Raw genomic sequence first — 23,971 nt, forward strand, 5'->3', positions numbered from 1 at the left:
GCTCAGCGCATGCGCTAGGAGCGGCCTTCTCCTTGCTGCAACCGCGCCACTATTTCCCGGCTTGCTCTCCCTCTCTTGGCACGTCTCGCTCATCAAGAGCTAAAATTCCCCGGCAGCCCCCAAGAAACAGAGCTCTCCCTTCCCCTACGATTTACAGAGTTTCCCGGGGCTCTTCCCGCCGGGCGACCGACACTCTGGCCAGAGAAGGCACTCTCTGGTACTTCTCTGCAGCTCTCTAGCCAATGGTCGCACTCTCTCATCCAGCCATGCTCAGGAAAGTGGGGAATCCTATGCAAATTTCAGAACGGCGAGGAAATCGCTAGATTGGCCACTAACTTGTTGAGAAATCGCTACATTAGCTCCCTGTCACCATTTGCAGTTCAAAAGTCGCGGCAGATTTTTAAAAAAAAGTCTCTAGATCTAATAACAAAATCGCTAAATTGCCAACACTGCAACCATTCCTCCTCCAGCTTAAAAAAAACAAACAAACCCCCCCCTATGTGTCGTCATCACTCTGTGCTATCAGAGTAAAGCTCCCGCTTCAATGTGATGTCATCAGTGTATGCCCTCAATGTAATTCTCTGGCCTCCTCGTCTGTGATGTCATTAGTCTGCGCCGGCAGGAGGCGGAGCTGCTCTGCACTTTTGCAGCTTGCCGGAGTCGCATTCAGGGAAGAAGATTCATCTCCTCTCCTTCAGCTCTGTAGCTCTGATTCGTAGCTTTTCTGGCCCCTCTAATAACAAGAGGGAAACTCAGTTCTTCCGCAGCCCGAGAAAGAGCCCCCAATTCATTTTTAATCCTGGAAGCAGCACAAGCAGAGAGAAAATGCCTGCAGGAGCTTCTGCTCAGGTAAAAGTTTTACACCTCAACTTCCTAAGAACCTAAATGCCATGCTGGGTCAGAGCAATGGTCCATTGAACCCTGCATCCTGTCTCCAGCAATGGTCGGTGCAGGTTGCCTGGAGTTACCTGGCAAATCTCTATATGAAGGTCTGTTTCATGTTGTTTTTCGCGAGAAATGGACTTTGGCTTCTCCACCTCTTATCTATCTGGTTAATAATTATTTATTGACCTGTCCTACAATCTATCCGTTTTCCTCTTCCTTCCTCCCAATCTAGGCTTCCCCTTTAGTCTCTCTTCCAAAAAAATCAGCCTTCCCTCCCTCATTAATCTCCTTCCTCTCTTTCCTGTCTGATCAGTCTCTCTATCCTGCAGTGTAGCTTTCTTCTCATTTCTTTTTCAGTTCTCCCTGTAAGCCCTCTCTGCGTTACTAGCTGCTGCAGTCAGCCTTTTGTGTTCCCACCACTTCAGCAACTGTAAGCCACTGTGCCAGAAGTAGCTAACAGGGTCAGACAGGAGAGACTGGCAGCAGTAAGCAGCAGCAGTAAGAACAGAGATGGACGCTGGCCTGTAAGGACGTCTACACAGAGCAGGAGACTGACAGCAACAGAGATGAAGTGTGTGAATGGTAGTTACTCCTGGGAGAATTATGTGCCACTGTGGAGTGCAAAATTTGTGCAGAATTCCCCTCTTGCAAAGAATTTAAGTTTTTCGCACAGAATTTGGGAGAAAGGCCATGAGTGGAGCCCATCCCGCTCACGGCGAAGATCAGTAGGAGATGGAGATCAGCAGATCACGGCGAAGATCAGCAGGATGCGAGCCGAGCAAAAGTGTTTGCGGCAAAGATGAGTAGGCTGAAAGCAGAGCCCATCCCGCTCACGGCAAACATCAGTGCTGCAAAAATCAGCTGGCTGCAAGAGGAGCCCATTTCATTCGCAGCAAAGTTCAGCAAGTCCAGTAGCAGTGAAGGCCCAGTGTGACAGGCAAGAAATGTTGTGAGGGAGTGTGTATGCGAGTGAGAGATTGAGATTCTGTATGTGTGTGTGAGACATAGGGTGCGTATTTATGTGTGAGAGAGGGAGCCTGTGTGCAAGTGGGTGTGTGTGAGTGCGAGAGAGAGGGAGCTTTGTGAGGGTGTGTATGTATGATAGAGAGAGCCTGTATGAGGGAGGGATCAAACTCTGGGAGTGGAGGGCTGGGGGGTGGAAATAGAGTGGAAGGAGTTGAGTCTGGAGGGGAAGGGGAGAGATAATGGAGAGCGGAGAAGTTTGGGCCTGAGCGTGCAGAGTGAAATAGGTCTGGCTGGGGGGAGTAGGGAGAGAGGTGGAAGGGACACTCTTACAGTGTACTTCTAGGGGAATTCTGCTCAAAATATTTAAAACTATGCATCTTTGACTAATAACTTTTCTGTATTACATTTTACATTAATTACTCAGACTGTGATGTATATTGTGTTTTTTTAACTATTATAAAGTATGCAAAATTTTGCAGATTTTAAATTTTTATGCGCAGAATTCCCACCGTAGTAAGTTGTGGTGGAAACCCAATGGGTAGGAGGTAGGGCACGGGAGTGGGATCAGTCATGTGGTTACATCAGTGGTGGAAAACAACTATTACAGAGTGATGTATTGGAAGAATTTGTGGGAGAAAGGGACATAGTAATACCAAGGTGGATGTAAGTAGACAAGAGAATGAGGTGGCAGCCCTATGGACAGCTTCCTATGCAAACAGGTTAAAACTGGGAGCCACCAAACAGAAGGGCAACAGGATTAATGAATACTGAGTTGATATTGTAAGGAAATATATAATATATCTTGGTTTCTTTAAAATAATTTTCTCTCTCAGTTTTATGGGATTCTATTAAATGTCTAACACATTATCATATAATGCTTTGTGTATCCCTTAATTACTAAGAGGTTAAAAAAGAGAGAACTTCATAATAACAGCTTATTAAACACTGCAATCCTGCTCTTTCTATATGACCACTGCTGCAGATTTCTAACTTGGGATTCTGCAGAGTCAGACATGACTTTAATGGGATCCTGAGCAGACCTGGAGTGAAGAAAAGCAGTTTGGGACCCACCTGATTGTAAGAGAGAGATCAGGAGTCACTAAAAGTAAAATTTGGTGTTCCGGGTTCTTTGTGTAACTGGTATCCAGTTGCTGTAGTCCTACTCTGGGACTGTTTTATGTGACATTGAATTATATAAACTTATAAAACTAACCCTGCTCTGCTGAGTCCCAGCACTGGGAGATTTTCTGATGCAGAAGGTGCTGAGTGTTTCTGGTTTGTGTTTCAGGTCCCAGTATCCTTTGAGGACGTTGCTGTCTATTTCACCCAGGAGGAGTGGGAGGGTTTAGAAGAACGGCAGAAGGAGCTTTACAAGGATGTGATGAAGGAGAATTATCAGACCTTCAGATCACTGGGTAAGGAGGGACATTTATTAAGACCTTCATATTTTTGGAGGGGAGAATAGAATATAATTTCATTATTGAGTGAAACTGGGTCTTTTGCTTGCTGAGACTGCAGGAGCTGGGGATGCAGCAGCGGCAGCAGCATTCATAGCTCTTGTGAGAGAGGGGACAGGGAGTCACGGTTATTGCTCAGGGGTGACACCTAGTGGCTGGATTACATTTCCATGATTGCAGGGCTACAGAAGGAGCCCTGGTGAATGCCCCCACCCCTATTCCTGGGGTAATTCTGTGCAAAAAGATTGAAAATTCTGTGCACAAAAATGGAAAATTTTGCATTCTTTAAATTGGTCAAAATAACACAATACACAAGACAGTCTTTAAGTAATTAATTTAAAATGTAATACAGAAAAAAGTTATTACTTAAAGATGCAGAGTTTTAAATATTTTGAGCATAATTTCCCTAGAAGTACATTGTAAGAGTGTCCCTTCCACTCGCTGTCCCTACTCCCTTGGCCAGTCTCCTTTCACTTTGCCTTCTCAGGCCCCCTAACTCTTCCACCCTCCACTATTTCTCCGCTAGGTTCAACCCCTTCCACTCTCTCCATTCCCGAGTTTAACCCCTCTCCCAGTACTGCTCCTCACACAGGCTCTGTCTCTCTCTCACACACACAGTCTCTCTCTCTCTCTCTCTCTCACACACACAGGCTCCCCTCTCTCTCTCTCTGTCTCTCTCACACACACAGGCTCCCCCCTCTCTCTCTCTCTCTCTCACACACACAGGCTCTCTCTCTCTCTCTCTCTCACACACACAGGCTCTCTCTCTCTCTCTGTCTCTCTCTCACACACACAGGCTCTCTCTCTCTCTCTGTCTCTCTCTCACACACACAGGCTCTCTCTCTCTCTCTGTCTCTCTCTCACACACACAGGCTCCCTCTCTCTCTCTCTGTCTCTCTCTCTCACACACACAGGCTCCCCCCCCTCTCTCTTTCTCACACACACAGGCTCCCCCCTCTCTCTCTCTCTCTCTCTCTCACTCACACACACACATATGTCCCCTCATAGAGGCTCCCTCTCTTTCTTGCATACACCCCCATAGACTCTCCCTTTCTCTCTCATGCATGCACCCTCACACAGGCTATCTGTCTCTCTCTCTCTCTCTCACAAATACACACACACACCTCTATACACAGGCTCCCTACCTCTCTCTCTCGCACACACATTCTTTCACACAGGCTCCCCTTCCTCACTCTCTCATAAACACACAATCCTTTTTTCACACACACCAGCTTCCATTGTCTCCCAAATTTACAAATTCCTTCACAATCTATCATGGACTCCATCTCTCTGGCACATACACACACACACACATACACATATGCTTGCAGTCGTAAACACACCCCTACACAGCCTCTCAGTCTCTCACACAAACAACCTGTATACAAAGACTCACTCTCACCTGCTCCATCTTTGCTGCGAGCGGGATGGGCTCTGCTTATTGCTGCCGGGACCTGCAAACTCTTCACTGCAATGCAGCACACCGGGTACTGCTGCTTCCTTCTTCACCACAGTGCGGCATGCCTGGGCCTGCTGCTTACTTCGCCACGAGTGGGATGAGCTCCACTCGTGGAACACTGGCCCTGCTCCAAATCCTGTGCAGAAAATGGAAATTCTGCATAGGAGGGCAATTTGGTGTAAAGTCTGCACTCCGCAGTAGCGCAGAATTTCCCCTAGAGTAACCCCCTCCAGCCCAGTTCCATCACTGCAAGGAGCAGACTAATATTTTGTGAGGGGCATAAAATGAGGCGGGAAATTCCTGGGTATTTGGGAATGAAGGCTTACGGTGCCAGTCCAACCCTGTTTCTGAAAGAGCTGGAAGTACAAAAGTACAGGTGGAAACTCCCAGGTCCCAAAAACTAAAGAAAGGGAAGAGGAGGGGGATGGGGATAAATGAGGGAGAGGAGGTGGGAGAGGAATGTAACAGGATAGAAAGGGAAAGTATTTCTTAGTAATTGTAGTGAGGAAGAGGAGGGGATGGGAATAAATGAGGGAGGGGAGGTGGGAGAGGAATGTAACAGGATAGAAAGGGAAAGTATTTCTTAGTAATTGTAGTGAGGAAGAGGAGGGGATGGGGACAAATGAGGGAGGGGAGGTGGGAGAGGAGTGTAACAGGATAGAAAGGGAAAGTATTTCTTAGTAATTGTAGTGAGGAAGAGGAGGGGATGGGGATAAATGAGGGAGAGGAGGTGGGAGAGGAGGGTAACAGGATAGAAAGGGAAAGTATTTCTTAGTAATTGTAGTGAGGAGGGGATGGGGATAAATGAGGGAGAGGAGGTGGGAGAGGAGGGTAACAGGATAGAAAGGGAAAGTATTTCTTAGTAATTGTAGTGAGGAAGAGGAGGGGATGGGGATAAATGAGGGAGAGGAGGTGGGGGAGGAGTGTAACAGGATAGAAAGGGAAAGTATTTCTTAGTAATTGCAGTGCGGAGGAGGAAATGAAGAGATGAGCTTATGTTGCAGATGGTGAAAGGACAGACAGACAGACTTTTGAAACTAGGAGAAGATTCCTCTCACCTACAAATGCTTTCTCCGTGCAGCACCTCACTACCTCTCCTGTCTTATCTCTCTCTCACCCCTCCTCATGCCCTCCGCTCGTCAGACAAGACACTCCTATCTGTGCCCTTCTCCTGTACCGCCAGCTCTCGACTCCATGCTTTTCCACCTGGCTGCGCCGTGTGCGTGGAATAGGCTTTCTGAGCTGGTGCGCCGTGCTCCCTCTCTCACTAACGGACCCACCTTTCTGAGGCTGCTTTTAAATCTTAGGCTTGATCGTTTGCATTTAGCCTCATTAACTAACTTTCTTTTTCTTTTCTCTTACTTTATGAAACGTCCCAAGCCTCTTATCCTGTACGTTTCTCTTATTAGATTGTCAAATGCATCTTTTTCCATCAATAAGCAGGCTGAATTAGCCATGCTGTCTTGGGTGACGTCATCCGACGGTGTGCAGTCCGGAACCTTCTCAGAGAAGCAGAGCTGTGATGCTCTCTGCTCAGGCGCGGCGGTTCCCATGCGATCGCCCAATGCTAGAATCCTCGGTTGTTTTTTCTCCGCATCGGAGTTCAGACGTGAATCTTCTCACGCCTCCGTTTTCTTCAATTTTCGCTAACGCAACACCCAAAACAAAACTTTCCAGTGCTAAACGTGTCCATGAAAAAAGCTCCGGGGTTTAAATATTGTCAGTGGCGATATATTATGCCTGCAACTGACAGACACAGCTGTTGTTACCTGTGCCTCGATCCAGACCATGACCACTGTGGAAGGATGTCCACCGCTCCCCCCGGGCCCAAAAGCAACGAGCCGAGAAGATAGCCAGGCTACAGGAGGCAGAGGCCAGTTCATCATCGGTCAGTTATGCACCCTCCCCTCGGCACTTTGTTCATTCCTCACCAGGGCCAAAATCGCGTCGTCACGAGACCCACAGGCGAGCCTCATCAATTGGACCAGACAGGTCCACATCAAAACAGGCCAAGCCGGCTGAAGCCAAAGCCCACGCAGCTAAGGGCAGTACTTCGGGTACGATGCCATCGCAGAGAAAGCCCTCGATGTTGGCATTATCTGTTCCGCCAGGCCCACCAAAAGCTGCGTCAGTGGCTGGTTTGTTGGCGCCTACCAAACCTGTGTCAAGACCCCAGGTGCCAGACGCACCTCGATGCAAAGTGCTTTTATGTGATTCACAGGCGTCATTGCATGATGCAAAATGACAGACACGCTTGTCCCTCACGGCGCTGATGCCAGTCGGCGCAGTGGCCGCGTCAACGAAGGTATTGAAGCATGCCATGATGAAATCAGCTTCTGCTTCGAAGCATACCATGCAGTCGGTTCAGCCACACCTAAACCGAACAAAACTGTTCCTTCCCCCTCTTGTAAGCATCCTGCATTCAAGGAAGCTTCCATGTCCCGGGATCCGGAAAGAAAGAGAACACCAGATTCTGTGGTCCGAGTAGAGTTAGAACCAGTCCTACAGCCCTACTCATCTCTGGTCAGAGCACCTTCTCTCATATCCACTGGTTCTTCACGACCTACAAGTCTTCTCTGGCTTGTCTCCAGTGTCTTCCAGTAAGCAAAGGGAATCCCATTTTCAAGAGGAGCTAGTCCCAAGAGACAAACAGCTTTTGAGGATCTCTCCATTCTCCACCCTCTGATATTCAAAAGGCCGCTATCTCTCCTCCAAGGTCCCGCAAATGATCCACGGATTCTCCGCCTGACTGCATGGTTCTTCTAAAGATGGGGCCACCGTTGTCTCCACAATCAAAATCCTAGCAGGCAATGGATCAAATTTCCACTATAACCAGAGGCCTTTTTTTCTATAGTGCACCCCCAGGTGCAGCCTCCGAATTTCAATCTTCCAGTACCAGACATAGAACGAGAGGAACCTCGTCCGCATTGTTCCCCTTCACTCAGCTCAGTCTCACAAGAAGGCTCCCTGATCTGGGTAAAGGAACCCAGTATTCTACTCTCGCCTCACTCGGGTCAATCTCTGCCCTTATCCCCATCATCATCGACAGGTCTACCATCTGACAAGCCGCAGGAACCTCCGGAACACACATCTCCACCGGAGGACCTGACAAACTCTAAAGTTGTGGAAAAGATGGGCGACACATCGAAGGTGGAGGTGCGCAAAATGCCAGACCCACGTAAGGAAGCGTTTGGTATTTTAAAAATTCTGGACATTCCCCTCTCAATCAACAGCACTACCTTCCCCTTTAGAGTATTGGTTACGGTACTGCTGAAGTCCTGGGAGTCACTACGGATCTTCCCATATCTCGATGTCTGGCTAATAGTGTTGCTGGAGCAGAAGTCCTTCAGCAGGACCTTCACTCCACAATACAATGCCTAGAATCATTGGGCTTCCTGATGAATTACGAGAAATCAGTCTTCCAACTGACTCGAGCAATACAGTTCATTAGAGCAACAACAAGAGAGTGTTTCTTCCCAAAGACAGACAAAAATGCCTGAAATTCCTCCCTCTACAACTGATTCGCCGTACCAGGATGACAGTCTTACGAGACCATATGGCAGCAGCCATTCATGTAGTGTCGCTGACCTATGTATGGGTGATCCCACTGGGAGAAGATATCATTGGCTACCTCCTGGTCCAGTTCCCATTCATGTGGATGAAATATTCTGCTGACCCAGCTGCAGATGCGAAGATTGCAGAGGGGCTTTGAAGGCTCAGTGGTCAAAAATGCACCAACCAATGTCTACCAAAATAATTCTAACAGGCTCCATGAAGCGGGACATGATCTGGTGGCTCAAGCCAAAGGTGCTGAAGGAGGGAGCGTGCTTAAGACCACTCCCTCACCAGCTGATTCTTACTGCTGATAATTCCACCTGCTTCAATCCCAAGAACAAGGGCAGTGGTCAGCCCAGGAGTCCACTTACCAAATGGTTCCCAATGTGCTAGGGGAAGACTGTAATGATCCACACGGACAATCAGGTCACCATGTTTTACATAAACAAGCAAAGAGGCTCAGGTCCCTTAGTCCTGTGTGCAAAAAGGCGACCCTGATATGGGACTGAGAAACCAGGCACTCGATCACACTTTAAGCAACCTACCTGTCCGGTAGAGCGAATGTATAAGCAGACAGACTCAGCAGAATATTTCATCCACATGAGTGGGAGCTGGACCAGGAGGTAGCCAACGGCATCTTCTCCCAGTGGGATCACCCATACATGGATCCCTTTGGAACAGAAGACAACTCCAAAATTGCAACGGTTTTGCTCTCTTCTACCCAGTCAAAGGAGAGCGTTGCAAGACGTGTTCCTCCTATCATGGTCAGCAGGTCTTCTCTACGCCAGGATGAATTAGCCATGAGTACCCGCCCGCCCCCTGGCATCCTCTACGCAATCCACAATCTCTGATTACAACTGAGGGTTCTAGCATCGGGCGACCGCGCAGGAACCGCCGCGCACGAGCAGAGAGCATCACAGCTCTGCTACTTTGAGAAGGTTCCGGACTGTGCGCCGTCGGATGACATCACCCAAGACAACACGGCTAACTCCTCCTGCTATCTTTGGAAAACACAATTTTACGGTAAGCAAACTTGCTTTCTCTTCTTCATATCTTAGTTCGTTACAAGTCTTTTCCATAAACTTACCAGTGATGAAATGCTGAGTGACTGTGGGAAACCTAATGCAGTGCTCTTACCCCAGGAACAGGCTCCCCGACCATCACCCCTGAGATTATATCCCACATTGAACGAGGGGAAGAGCCGTTCATCAGGGATGAGCCGGGATCAGAGGAAGGAGGAACTGGGAAAAGCAGCTGCTCAGGTGAGTGCAGGAATAAGAGGGAGCGGGGTCAAACTGCTGAACTGGAGAATGGAAGGAGCAGCTGGGAACTGCAGAGACCCCTTCACAAGCTCACAGGGCTTTAGCGTGTTATTTATTTATATTCGCATATCCAAAGCCATAGAGTTAGTGATTTACATAATTTGATCTTTCCCCACAATCTCTATGTTTGTGCACTTAAAAGTATGTGTAATCTTTTACTGCCTTGGAAAGGGCCCCCAAAGTGCCTTTCCCAGGGCAGTGGGTAGAGTAGAAGATAGACACACAGGCAGTATTCATATAATAAGAAGAATATTTTATGAGTGTGCAGCTTTATGCAAAGTTATATTAGAGAGAATGGTGCAGCTGCCATACAGAAAGAGAGAGAGGAAGAGAAGGGGGAAGGCATGAGAGGTGAGAGAGGTTGTGAAAGGCTAAGGCTTGTAAAAGGCTTCTGAAAGAGGAGGAAGGGGCTGTGGGTATGTGGATGGCCCTTTTAACACTCTGGGATGGTTCTGTGATGTAATCGGGAGACAAAGAGATGGGATTAGGGATATGATCTCTTTACCAAAAGGTCAAAAGCATGTTTCCTTCAAGTTAATATCTGCCTTCTTGTTTAGCGATTGTTCTTGATGGTTTTAACCTTCGTTAGTCAAAGGCTGTAATGAGGCCATTTTGTGTCTCTTGGTCTGTATTGGAAGACCTGTGAGGAGAGGTTGAAGGATCTGAATATGTTCACCTGGAAGAGAGGAAGTGCAGGGGGGATATGATACAGGCCTTCAGATACCTAAAAGGTTTCATTGATGTATGGGGACGACTCGGAAGCAATGTCAGGAATATTTCTTCACGGAGCGGGTGGTGGAGGCCTGGAATGACCTTCCAGAAGAGGTGATGAAGAAGAAAACAGTCAAAGAATTCAAAGACAGACATGAGATAAGCATGCAGGGGGGGAAACTTGGTGGTATGGTGGTTACTACCCTTAGCAGAAGGTATGGAGATTACGACCCTTAACCAATATGCTTTGATGCTTTTAATGTAACTGCAACATTGTTCCCTGCTTAAACAGCAGGGGGATAAGAGGATTTTGATTCAGATGACCACCGAGGGCCTTGACTTCCATGGTCTGGGATACTGTTATGTGGACATAAGGGAAAAAGCACAGGACTGCTTCTATGACCAAGACCTAAAGGAAACGAAGAAAGCGTGCATGGGGGTAACTTGCTGGTGTGGTGGTTACTATCCTTAACCAAATAAACCTTGATACTTTTGATGCAACTCCCAACATCGCTGTCTGCTTCAGTGACAGGGAAAAGGAGAATTGGATTTAGACAGCAACCATTGAAGGCCCTGACTTTTATGCACTGCAGAACTGATGAGCACGGGGGTAACCAGCACAGAGCAGCAGTTACTACCCTTAACAGAAGGATGGGGTCACTACCCTTAACCAATAAGCCCAACATTGCTCTCTCTGCTTTGAAAGAGGGGGTGGGGGCTGAAAGGAAAGAGAAATTTTGATTCAGGCACAACCAACACGAGCCATGACTTTTTTACAGTCTGGGGTACTGATGCTCAGACATTAAGGAAAGAACACGACTGCTTATACGGCCAAGTCCATAAGCAAAGGACGTCAAGCAGCACTGACTGAAACATGGGGGTGACCTGCATGGCACGGCAGATACTACCATGGGAAGCTTGCTGAGCAGACTGGATGGATCCCTGGTGCTTTTCTGCCGTCATTTCTATGTTTCTATGGTAGTTCCTTTAGGATTAGCTCAGCCTCTGTTCAGGCCTGATTAGATCAGGTTAGGTATATGTGTTCTGTATATCATACAATACATGTAGGCCCAAGCTGAATTACATTGTGGATACGTACAATACTGACATTTCCCACACTTTTTTTTTTCTTTGAGTGTGTCCATGGAGGGAATCTAAAGCAAATCGTTGGGGGACTTGTAAACAGAGCATTAAAAGACTCAGCTGCCGTGAATACAGCAGTGGTGAATAGCGTAGCACGGTGCTTGCGTCATTCTTATGATGCATCTAACAGTTATTTTAGCAGGTCCGTCTGTCCTGCACAATATCTTCTCCTTTGCCATGGAGGTAAGCAAGTCCTGTTATCAGTCTTACTTTGTGTCTTAGATAGGGCCAGCCACTCCTGGGAGGGATAACCCCAATATGGAACCTCATTGCCCCTCACAGAGAGAATGAACAGTCTATAATGCATGCAGGAATTTCTGGTAAGAAGGCTGAAAGGGGGTTAGAGGCTCAAGGTACCATGAAGCAGCAGTGAGGGTATGAGAAGTAATAATGTACTAGGACTGAATCCGGGAAGCAGTATGGTAGATAAAACTGACCTAGGTCTGGATTCAGAGGCAAATTTTAAGAGCGACTATTGCCAATCAAAATATAATGTGAGTTAAAAGGCAGATGGTAACCTATAGGACATGTACTGAAGAAAGATGTATATCTGCTTCAGCTTAGAACACAAGAAAATTGAAACCGTGCATAGTAGAATTTCTGTAACAGTCAAAACAATCATAGGATGAATGAGAAAATGAAAAACATGGTCAGCAGTAGGTAAGTAGTCAAACTCTCCCATGCAGAAATCTGAGTAATCTTGCACCAAGTGTTCAACAGTTTGTGGAATTCTCTCCTTCTCATAGGTGAAGATGTGCTTCACTTCTCTGGAGATGGCCTTGAGGTGATCAGTACAAGCATAGAGTTCTGTAAAGAACAATGTCTCTTCTCTAATGCCTAGAGGTAGCAAGTGCACTGCCCAAGAGATTGTTTGGAATGTCGTCTTTGGTTAGAAGGGGTGTGGAATACTTTCTTCCATCAATGGTAATTGAGGTTAGTGGAGTATTCCGTAGGAAAAAAAAAAACATTCTGGGGAGAAAATAAATGAAAATAAATCTCCAGTTCCTAGAATATAAAGTATGGGAGGTGGTGGGTGAGTGTGAGAGTTTTGTAACCATCGTCTAATGGCTGTATCCATGTGAGATGTTCTAGAGGATAAATAAGCATATACACCAGTATCAACACGAGGGTACATAATAGTATGTTGACCTGACCATGGGATCAAAATACAGAGAGAGCATCCCGGTGAAGAACAGATGGGAACACCAATTGTCCACCATTCAAGGTTAGCAATAGCAAATTTAGGAATTTGATGCTAGCCATCTGGGTGAGAGATGGTAGCCTGTGTCCTAGTAACGATAAGAATGTCTTTAAATGTGGTAATAAGCTTGCTCCATACCTGCTTACAGGTTATAGCCCGAGAAATATTTCCTAATATGTAGATTTCATGCAATAAGAGTGGTGATGTAAAGAATAATTGCATTGGAACGTTTAGAAGCCTCATCAATTGTATGTTGTGAGGCAATATTTTCAGAAGCATTTTGCGATGTGGATCCCATCTTATCACAGAGCACCTCTAAATCAATTGAATTGAGAGCACAAAGTACACCTAAAATTGTATGAAAATTGCTTCGCTCGAGGTGACTGACTGTATCCTAAACCAATCATTGAGCACATGCATGTTTCCAGTGACAAACTGAAACCAATGTGGATGCCAAGCAAGAAAATGGTATTCCACATCTTTTTCCATCGATAAGCAGGGCTGAAGTAGCCATGATTTGTGGATGACGTTATCGAGCACCACTGATCGAATCTGTTTGTAGAGCTCTGAGCTCTACTGAGTATCTGCGGGAGTTCCCACGCGGGTGTTGCCCCAGTCTCCTCGGTCTGGTTTTGGTCTGTCCTTCACCTGGACAGTTTTCTTGTCTCTGTAAAACCTTTCCCTCCTTAGGTCACTTACTTTGCTTCACAAGATCTACAAGAGCACTTTTCAGTGCTACCAGTCCTACAAGAAATCCTGAGAAATGTTTGATTTTTCTCATTTCGTTTTCTTTCTTCATGACCTGAAAAAAAAAGTTGCTTCAAAGCCTGCGCATGTGATCAGATAATGTCCATCCCTGATGACCATGACCAGTACTACTTCTGCTTAGGTCCAGATCATGACCAGCCCAAATGCCGGGCATGTATAAAGATGTTTCTGAGAGCTCAGCATTCTAAAGCGGCTAAGATAGTACCAAGTTGCAGAAGGCATCTACTTCTAGGAGCCCCCATTCTTCTTCCTCCTCAAGGAGCAGTGGAAATAAGTCATCCGGTGCTAGTTCCTTGCACTGTCAAGAACGGGTAGGATAATTCGAAAGGCATTGACAGCACCATGGCACAAGACAGTTGAATTGGTCATGAGGTCTGCTAAGGCCAAGCACTGTGATGCCTCGGGGCACTTGACGCATTCTACGCCAGCACTCTTGAAGCTGAAAACATTGACGCAGCGTCGTAGTGATTCAGAGCATCCAATATCCACTTCAGAGCAGATAACTGCATCAAAGCGGTCAACACACACGGGCTGATACAGAAAGAAGTGTGGGAGAGCCGGCGAGCTCCCGCTCTCCCGACACGCGCACAGGCCAGTGTCCTGGGCACACGATTCAGTATTGGCCCACATGCAAATGAAGGCCCAAGGTAGAAGGAGGCGCTAGGGACACTAGCACGTCTCTAGCGTCTCCTTTTTGACGGAAGCGACGGCTGTCAGCGGGTTTGACAGCCGACGCTCAATTTTACTGGCATCGGTTCTCGAACCCGCTGACAGCCATGGGTTTGGAAAACGGACACCAGCAAAATTAAGAGTCTGTTTTCCGGACTGCGGGCAGATTTTTAATTTTTTTTTTTTTTTAATTTAAAATTTTTTTTTATTTTTGGGGCCTCTGGCAGGTGTTAATTTCTGAAAGTAAAATGTGTGGCTTCGCTGCACATTTTACTTTCTGTATCGCGCGGGAATAACTAATAGGGCCCTCAACATGCATTTACATGTTGCGGGCGCTGTTAGTTTTGGGGGGTTGGCTGCACGTTTTCGACACGCTATTACCCCTTACTGCATAAGGGCTAAAAATACCGCATTGAAAACGCACGGCCAAACACGGGCTAACAATGCGCTCTGCTGGAGCGCACTTTACTGTATCAGCCCGACAGTGCATTGGAGCAGTTAACACTTGATGCTTCAGAGTGCTTGATGTAAGATTTGACGATAGGTTTGTATGATGTGCAGGAGTGCTCAATGCACGGCGCAATGGGAAGATTGGCGCATGATCCTTTTACGCGCTTGATACATATAATATCGGGAAAATCCATGCAGCACGCTTCAAAGACCACTGCGGTGAAACCCTCAGAGCAAAAATGTCCACAGTCAGTATTGACTCACACTGCATCGAAAAACATGGAACAATAAACCTCAAGAGAACTTCACTGACCCAGGTTCAGAGCAAACACAGCAGAGCATTTCCATTAGTCCGGACATCGAACCCGGATGTCATAGCAGCTCACCCAAGGTCTGCACCTTCAGACTCCAAACCTTATCTGTTCTATTTTTCTGCTGCCGCAGTACCACCACCACCACTAGAATGTGACCCTTTCCTCATTTCTGGCTTGAAGCTGAGTAGCAGGGGTGCCAAGGCTCTCACTTATAAAATCTTAGTTTTTAAAAAATTCGGAACCTCTGTACTTTCCCGAGGAGCGTTGCCTCCTCTAACAAGGAGAAATGCCTAATTACCTGATAATTTCCTTTCCTCTAATGGGGGCAGGTCAGTCCCCCACCAGTGGGTTATGCACCTCTGCCAACAGATGGAGATGGCACAAAAGCTGATGTCACGGATATATAGTCCCGCCCCGGCATCAGACATTTTCTGGGAAAGCCAAACTGTAGACAAGCTGATTATACTTGAACATTATCATTAGCAATCAACCACTCATTCTTCCAACCCAACGGGCATATTGAGTTTAGACAAAAGAAGTAACATATGCACTAAAATAAGTTGCTAGAAAAGCCACTTACCAGTCTTCAACAAAGAGCAGGAATCACACTCTACAGTGTTCGCCCTGAAGAACCATAATTTAAACATCGGCAGCCTAGGGTGGGTCTGGGATTGTCCTGCCCTCATTAGAGGAAAGGAAATTATCAGGTACATAGTAATTTCTCCTTCCTCTGCATTCTGACAGGTCCGTCCCTATCATTGGGATGCACTAAAGCTAATCCCAAAAAGGACGGGAGGCTGCCTGTGGGCCAATCAAAACCGCCCGCGGGAATGCGGCGTCCTCCCTCGCCTGAACATCCAAGCGGCAATGCTTGGAAAATTTGACCACGTCGCCCCTTGGCAAATCTTGGTAGGTGACAACGAACAAAGTTCCGCCCATGATACCGCCTGAGCCCTCGTGGAATGCAGTTTAATCTGTTCCTGCAAACCAACCTCAGCAGCCACTTAGGCAGCCATAATGACTTCTTTAACCCAGTGGGCTATTGTTGTCCGTGTTGCCAGTACGCCTTGTTTACCATCACCATGGAGCACAAACCGGTGATCAGAGTTCTGAACAGATTTAGTCACCTCCAAGTACTGCAGCAAATGAATCTTGACATCCAAGGAATGCAAAAGACGGTACTCACTTTCATCTTTGTCCCTGACCAAGGTGAGCAGGGAAATGGACTGATACAGATGAAACTCCAATAAAACTTTTGGCAAAAATGAGGGCACAGTCCGAAGCTGTACCGCTCCAAAAAGGCTCCCAGCAAGAAAGAGCCTGCAGTATGGAGACCCAACATGCCAAACAGATTTGCTACCAGAAAAACTGTCTTCGGGGTAAGCAGTCGCAGTGAATGAGCATGCAGTGGCCTAAAGGATGGACCTGCCAAGAACTCCAGGATCAAATTAAGGTCCCACAGAGGTACCAGCAGCCGCAATGGGGAGCAAAGATGCTTAACTCCCTTCAAGAAACAGGGACACGTTGGGATGGGAAGACAAAGGCCCTTCATTGATTCTCCCCCCTATAACAAGCAAGAGCTGCAACTTGAACTTTCAAGGTGTTAAGGGCCAATCCCTTATGCAAGCCATCCTGTAAGAATTCCAAAATTAAAGAATATCCAACTTGAGAGATTAAGAATCTTGATCAGAACACCAGGCCTTAAACTCTCCAAACTCAAATATAAACTAGAAAAGTGGAAAATTTCCTGGCCTTGTGCACCACTGTCTCAGCCTGACCTCTTGTGCCCCAAAGCACCGCTACTCTGACGCCATCAAATGCGGCCTGAGCTCCCCCAATGTTGCCATCTCCAGTCCGTGCCAGTATTCTCTTACGTGCGTGAGCGCGCCTCTCTCAAACTTTTGGAGGGCCCTCAGTGGAAAAAGCTCCACAGCCTTCCCTGATAATGTCAGCCTACTTGCCCTATAAGAGGGTTTTTCAGTCTGTCCCTCATTGCCTTCACAAGGAGCTGCTTTGTCCCTGGAGTTCCTGCACCACTTCTTCGCTGCAGGAGATCTGGGAGTTCCAGTTCTTCGCTCCTTCAAGTCTTTATGTTGCTTGTTCTTTGTGGGAGCTCCTCTGTGTTCTTTGTTCCATGTTCTTGGTCTCTTGATGGTCCCTGTGTCTTCTGTTTCTGATGTCAAGTTCTCATAAGTTCCTGATGTTCATCTTTGTCTCCTAGTTCCGACTTCCAGGTCTTCTCTAACATCCACTACTCCAGACGTGCCAGTGTCATGGTCCGTGACCAGCCCACGTGTTGTGTAGGGCGCCTCGTGGTACAAGGCCCGGAAATCCCTTGTTTTTATATGCTGGGATCCCATCCCTGGTTCTAAGTCCTTGAATCCTGTTCCTGATCTTCAGAGCTCCTTGCTCAGCTTCCATCCATGTCCAAGTCTCAAGTCCAGAGTCTGCTCCACCTTCGGCGTGGTCTGCGAACAGCGGTGCAGGATTCTCCCAGAGTCTTCATCATGTTCCAAGCTCAGAGTCTGCTCCGCATTCAGCGTGATCTGTGACCATCCCTCAGGCTGTGTAAGGCGCGATGCAGCATAGGGCTCAATCTGTTCCTGAACCTGTGTCCGAATCCTGAACCTGAACCTGTAGGTTAGTCTGAATCCTGAACCTTTACCTGAATCTTCATCTAAGTTCTTAGTCTTCAGTGCTTTCATCTAAGTTCAAAGTTTTCTATTCTAAGTCTTCAGTGCCTTTGTCTAGTTCTTGTTTCCAGAGTCATCTTCTGTCCTTGACCAATCCGGCGTTTCCAGGGAAACTCCCTTCCTGAAATGATCTGCCTGTAACCACCAGTTCAACTGAGACTTCACCTCCAATGGTAGAAGCAGCTTCACCGCATAGTCCTGCGACTGCAGGTTCCAGTGGGAAAGCAATGCATGCTGAAGAGGTCGCATATGTGCCCTTGCCCAGGGAACTACTTCCAATGCAGCAGCCATCAACCTTGGGATCTTCGGACAAGGCCACACGGTCAGGCAAACAGTATTCATCAGGATTCAAACTCGAGCCATCAACCTTTGGATTCAAGCCTCTGACAGAAATACTCTACCCTGTTTTATATTGAAGCAAACCCCGAGATACTCCAAGTCTGAATCAGCTGCAAATTGCTCTTGGCCAGATTCACCATCCAGTCTAGTTCCTGTAGTAATGAAACCACCTTGCAAGAAGTGCAAAGACTTTCTTCCATGCTCTTGGCTTGAATCAACCAGTTGTCCAGATAGGGCTGAACTAGAATGCTGTCTTTGTGTAGAGCCGCCATTACTACCACCATGACCTTGGAAAGAGTCCTGGGCACAGTGGCCTGCAACTGTTAATGACGATCCAGAATGGCAAACCAAAGGAACTGTTGATATTCTCAGTAAATGAAAATATGCAGATATGACTCAGTCAGATCCAGAGTCGTGAGGTATTCCCATGCTTGAATTGCCATTATGACAGATCGTAAGTCGTGAGGTATTCCCATGCTTGAATTGCCATTATGACAGATCGTACCATTTCCATTCTGAAATGCGTGACTCACAAATGACGATTGACACCCTTGAGATCCAGTATGGGTCGAAAAGACCCTTCTTTCTTGGGTATGAAAAAATTAATGAAATAATGACCCGTATTTTGCTGCGATTAGAGAACGGGAATCACAGCTTTGAGGTCCAAAAGCCTTTGCAATGAGGTTTCCACTTCTACCCTCTTCTAAGGGGAATTGCATTGAGATATCATAAAGGCATATCCATCCCAAACCACTTCGAAGACTCATTGATGTGAAGTAATCTGGACCTCACCTATGATAAAAGTGAAATAGGCGGCCACCTATCTCCCACACCAATAGGTGAGCCCGCAAATCTTCATTGAGCAAATCGAGGGGTTACACTTCCGGAGCCCATATCCTTTCGAGGCACTCGGGGGCAAAATCTATGGTACAGATGGGATCTCAAGAACCTCCCCTATAAGGCCAAAAATGCTGGTATCTCGAGAGTGACCAGTCACTCAAATGGTCCGGGTGTTGCGCTGCGCTGCACTGGCTGGGAGCGCTAGGGGTGAGATGTGTACCCCTTGTGGTAAGACGGACCTCATCTAGGGTTGGAGGTGACCAGGCCCCTGCCGACCTGCATGCCTGAATGAGGCCAATCACGCAAGGTTGGTCTCTGAGTGGTCCTCCAACTACTCCCAGCCCTTTCGGACCTGCTGCAGGGAGCAGCACATGCAGCAGGCCGGACAAGGGCTGAAGCTTGAAGGCTGAGACGAAGGCTTCAGGACTCAGGAGAAGAACACAAGGCATCAACAACAGGAATGGAAGACATCAGGACATCCGGAAAAGGCGAGCGGGTGGAAGCTTTCCCATGGAAGGCCTCTGGAACTAGAGAAGATGGAGGCTCAGTGCATCAGGAATGTCCGAGGCAAGGATAACTGTTACGGACCTTGGGAAATCCAGATGAGATGAAAAAGACTTGGAAGACTTAGACGACGACAAGTGGGCATTGTTCCTCAGGGCGCCCTACACAGCCCACTACTCAGGGCGGATCCCATGGGCTTGTCATGGACCACCCTGTCCTCTACGTGCCCTACACGGCCTAAGAAGGCTTGTCACGGATCACACGGGAGCGGGGCAGACTCAGAAAAGGAATCCAACTGGCAGAGACTCCAATGTCCGGAAACAGGGACCGACAGAACGGATTTACCCTCAGGATGGCCATCTGGAGGACTCGGGGAGCTGGAACATTGCAGGAGCAGATATCAGGAAGATCAGGTACATAAGGACCTCTAGCCATCAAGGAGGGCAGAGACGGAGGACATCATCAGGAACATCAGAAGGGCAGAGACGGAGGACATCAGAGACCGGGATCAGGAACAGCAGAGACAAAACAAAGAGGGATCCCTTGGAATACTGGAACACCAAGCAAGAGCAGGAACATGGAGTCCAAGGGGAAGGGGAATCTCCTCAGAACACTGGCTCATTGCAAAGGCAAAGCTGACTGGAAGTTTAAGTCCTTTTATAGGGCTGAAGACAGGCAACTCCCTGGGAGGAGTTTGGATGGGCCACACCTAGCTGGCCCTATAAATGAGGAGAAGTGCTGCGGGCCAGCCCCTAGAGAGAAGGGCGTGGCCCAAACCAGAAAGTCCAATCAGACCCAAGCAAGCCTCAGGCAGGCCCCAAGGACATCGAAGGCCTCCCAGGCCCTGGAGCAAATCCTGGATAGTTTGTAGGCGAGACCCTGGCTTCGGAGCGGCCTCCAGGAAAGAGGTGAGAAGCGCTACAGGAGGATTCATAACACCGGGAAATTGGCTTCTTGTCCTCTGGAAAGCGAAGGACCTGGATTTCTCCCCATTTCCTCCAATTCATTGCCAAATAAACATGAACCTTTGAAGGGCAATGGCCTGTTCTACTTCGATATGTTGGATTGGTCGGTTCAAAAAACCAAGCTGTGTAGCAGATAGTGTTGGTAAGGTAATGTCTTGGAAAAAACAATATTCTTCTTTCTTCCCCTCATCTGCTTCCGGAGTTTCGTAAAAAGATCTAAACACTTCACAGATCTCCTGTTTGCTAGTGACTGGCTTTCCTTGCTTGGAATGCATACGGGGAATAAAGGTTTTGGATTTTGTGGCTCAGACTAAGTTAGCTAATAATTTGCCCGTTTTATTGCCAAAGCGAAACAATTGTTCACCCCGCTGCAAATGATGTTGTGCTCGTAAATGAAGGGCCGTGTTTAATTGATTAAGTATGCTATAATACTGGGTCATATTAGAAACATAGAAACATAGAAAATGACGGCAGAAGAAGACCAATTGGCCCATCCAGTCTGCCCAGCAAGCTTCACACTTTTTTTCTCATACTTATCTGTTTCTCTTGGCTCTTGGTAACCTTAGGTTCTGTTTCCCTTTCACCCCCACCATTAATGTAGAGAGCAGTGATGGAGCTGCTTCCAAGTGAAATATTAAGTTTGATTAGTTGGTTAAGCGGCAGCATAGCTCTCTGCTGTTGAAGCAGAGATATGCGTGAAGTATTAGTTTTACTTCTCCCCTGCTGTTGAAGCAGAGAGCTATGCTGGATATGCGTGAAGTATTAGTTTTACTTCTCCCCTGCTGTTGAAGCAGAGAGCTATGCTGGATATGCGTGAAGTATCAGTTTTTCTTCTCCCCTGGCGTAGAAGCAGAGAGCTATGCTGGATATGCGTGAAGTATTAGTTTTACTTCTCCCCTGCTGTTGAAGCAGAGAGCTACGCTGGATATGCGTGAAGTATTAGTTTTACTTCTCCCCTGCTGTTGAAGCAGAGAGCTACGCTGGATATGCGTGAAGTATTAGTTTTACTTCTCCCCTGCCATTGAAGCAGAGAGCTATGCTGGACATGCGTGAAGTATTAGTTTTACTTCTCCCCTGCTGTTGAAGCAGAGAGCTATGCTGGATATGCGTGAAGTATTAGTTTTTCTTCTCCCCTGCCGTTGTAGCAGAGAGCTATGCTGGATATGCATTGAAAGTGAAGTATGCCTTGAAGGTCACATTAACTATCATCTAATATTGAAATGCCTAATAATTGGTAATTGAATAAGCCTAATAATTGGTAATACCTATAGCCCATGAACCCATCCCTGTTTTTTTGTTGTTTTATTTCTTTTTTTAATTTGGAGATGGCAGGCCTCCATCCTTCCGCTCCGTGAAGGTGGAACACCAACCACTGGCCACTGGCATCCCGCTCCGTGAATGCCTCTTGAGATAGGGGCCTGCCATAAGTCAGTTTTAGCTCTTCCCAGTTCGGTTTCCAGTGCTAGAATCGCCTTGTCCAGTTCCTTTTTCCGATTACTAAGATAGGAAATAATATGCTCTTATAAGACTGCTTTCCCGGTCTCCCAGAAAAGCTGAGGTTCTGCTCTATGCTGTTGATTATTATTAGCAAAATCTGTCCATTGTTTCCAAAGATACTCCTGAATTTAAGGTCATCCCTAAGAAAACTAGGGAATCTCCAGATTCGAGATACTTCTCAATCAGTTTTAGAGGACAAGAGTAAAGAGACTGGAGCATGATCAGATATGACCTGTGTTTCTATATTAGTTCGCACTACATCTAGGAATGCAGATTGAGATATTAATATATAATCAATTCGAGATAATGATAGATGTGCGCGTGAAACATGGGTATAATCCCTCTCCTCCGGATGAAGGGATCGCCAAATATCCACTAGACCAAGGTATTTACAAATAAAATGAATGCCTCGATCCTGTCTTGTTCCCGTCTCGTACTAAGGATTGCTGGGTTCTTATCCAAAGAGGGATCATGGACACAGTTAAAGACTCCCATAAGATAAAGTGTTCCATACAAATGACTGAGGATAGTACTGCAGAGATTGACAAAAAAAAGTATGGGAATATTCATTGGGCCTGGAGCCCCATTCCAAACCCCTGTCAATATGATGTAACGTCCCTCAGGATCCCTTACACTTTTGATTTTCTGAAAAGCCACGGTTTTATTAATGAGTATGGCCACCCCTGCCTTTTGGCCACAAGCCGCGGAGTATTCACAAAGTCCCTCCAAATCCCGTTTCAGCTTGTCACTCTCCAATGCCGTAAGGTGTGTTCCCTGAAGCCCCACTATACCAGGCTGCAAATTCTTGAGATGGGATAGTATTTTTTTTCCTTTTAATAGGCGAACCTAGGCCATTGACATTCCAAGTTATTAAATGAGCCAGATTATGTAAAATTTATGGTACTAGATTTTTCCTTTGATTGAACCTTATCAGGGAAGGAATGAGGCTCCCAGCCTAGCCTCACCCCCAGGAAAAACAGCGTGCGAGTATAAGCCCACGTTGTGTATACTCTCCGTATGCCTACGCGAGTGCATGATCGCAACCAGGCCCATCTTTGCATCTGATCTATAAAATGCGTCCTTATGATCTGAAAGCTATAGGTAAGTAGTAGAAAGACATTCCACACATATACTAGTACATAGAGAAGTTGGCCCCTGTTGCCCCTTCCCCCTTTTCCTTCTTCCCCCCCCCCCACCCCCAAATCAGTAAACCATTTCTTCCATAACCAAGTCCTCATAGCTTGAGGTTTAGGAGTCTCGGGAATGATGTGTAAAGGCCATGCTCTTCTCCAGAGCTTCATAAAAGTTTGCCTGACCCGTTAAACATCCAAATCGATATGCCAATACACCTGGGGCTTAGTCTTTATATCTATCCTGCCGGATGTTGTTGTCAAAACTTGTTGCTAGATAATGCAGTCGTTGTATCCTGCCATTGCTTACCGGCCAGACATATGGAGGTAAGGACGATAACGGCTTTGGACGATATCCACCGGGAGTTTCACCCTTTTTGAATCTTGGCAAGGCGTGACTGTGCTATCCGGGGTTTACTGCTGTACTGTCCAACTAGCTAGTGTCGATCACGAAATCCAGCAGACGGTACCGGATAAATTCTGTATTCCATGGCTATCCGGACCGCACATGATGTCTGGAAGTTCGCAATACAGATCCTATCCCGGAATACAATTAACCGCCTCGGGCCAGTGTGAAGGCATATAGGCAGATTTCCTACGCGAAGCATCTCAGGTCTTTAATGCCCAGCCGTCTCATCAGCTAAGAAACTCTGTATCCCCGTCACCTAATAAACCGCTAGGATCCCAAGGAAGAGTCGGGGGACGGATCCCCCCTTCCTCGTCTTCCTACACCTGCGCTCACCTTTGTAATCCAAATCCCATATAATTGGGTGAGCGGGTAAAACATATCCACTTGGCAGAGAACGCACCTTCAGATTCCAAAAATTCAGTACTTTATACTATCCGAGGAAAAATGAGATTGCAAACATTGTCACTGTGTGTGTACCTGCGTTATTTATTTATTTTAAACAAACTGCAAAGAGATTTCATTCTCAGGTCAGGAGATTAAAGAAGAGAAACATCTGCTCTGATTTACTACTGGCAAAATTGTAAAAACGCCTGTCGCCGGTTTAACAGAACCTACCGGTTCCCTCTCACAACGGTGCAAGATATGTTAATCAGCTAGTAGTCCAGAAGTGGAACGAATAGATATCGCTGTTGCT

At 46.9% G+C, this 23,971-nt stretch overlaps 1 protein-coding gene across 1 annotated transcript in view; it reads left to right on the forward strand.

Moving 5' to 3' along the window:
- Positions 1 to 23,971, forward strand: part of LOC115083179 — a 136,447-nt gene that overhangs the window by 101,959 nt on the left and 10,517 nt on the right. The window contains exons 11-13 of the mRNA XM_029586985.1: positions 623 to 849; positions 3,140 to 3,266; positions 9,465 to 9,584. Coding sequence (XP_029442845.1) covers positions 623 to 849; positions 3,140 to 3,266; positions 9,465 to 9,584 — 474 coding nt within the window. The remainder of the gene's footprint in view (positions 1 to 622; positions 850 to 3,139; positions 3,267 to 9,464; positions 9,585 to 23,971) is intronic.

This window comes from Rhinatrema bivittatum, chromosome 2 (genome assembly GCF_901001135.1).
Source record: "Rhinatrema bivittatum chromosome 2, aRhiBiv1.1, whole genome shotgun sequence".
NCBI lineage: Eukaryota > Metazoa > Chordata > Amphibia > Gymnophiona > Rhinatrematidae > Rhinatrema > Rhinatrema bivittatum.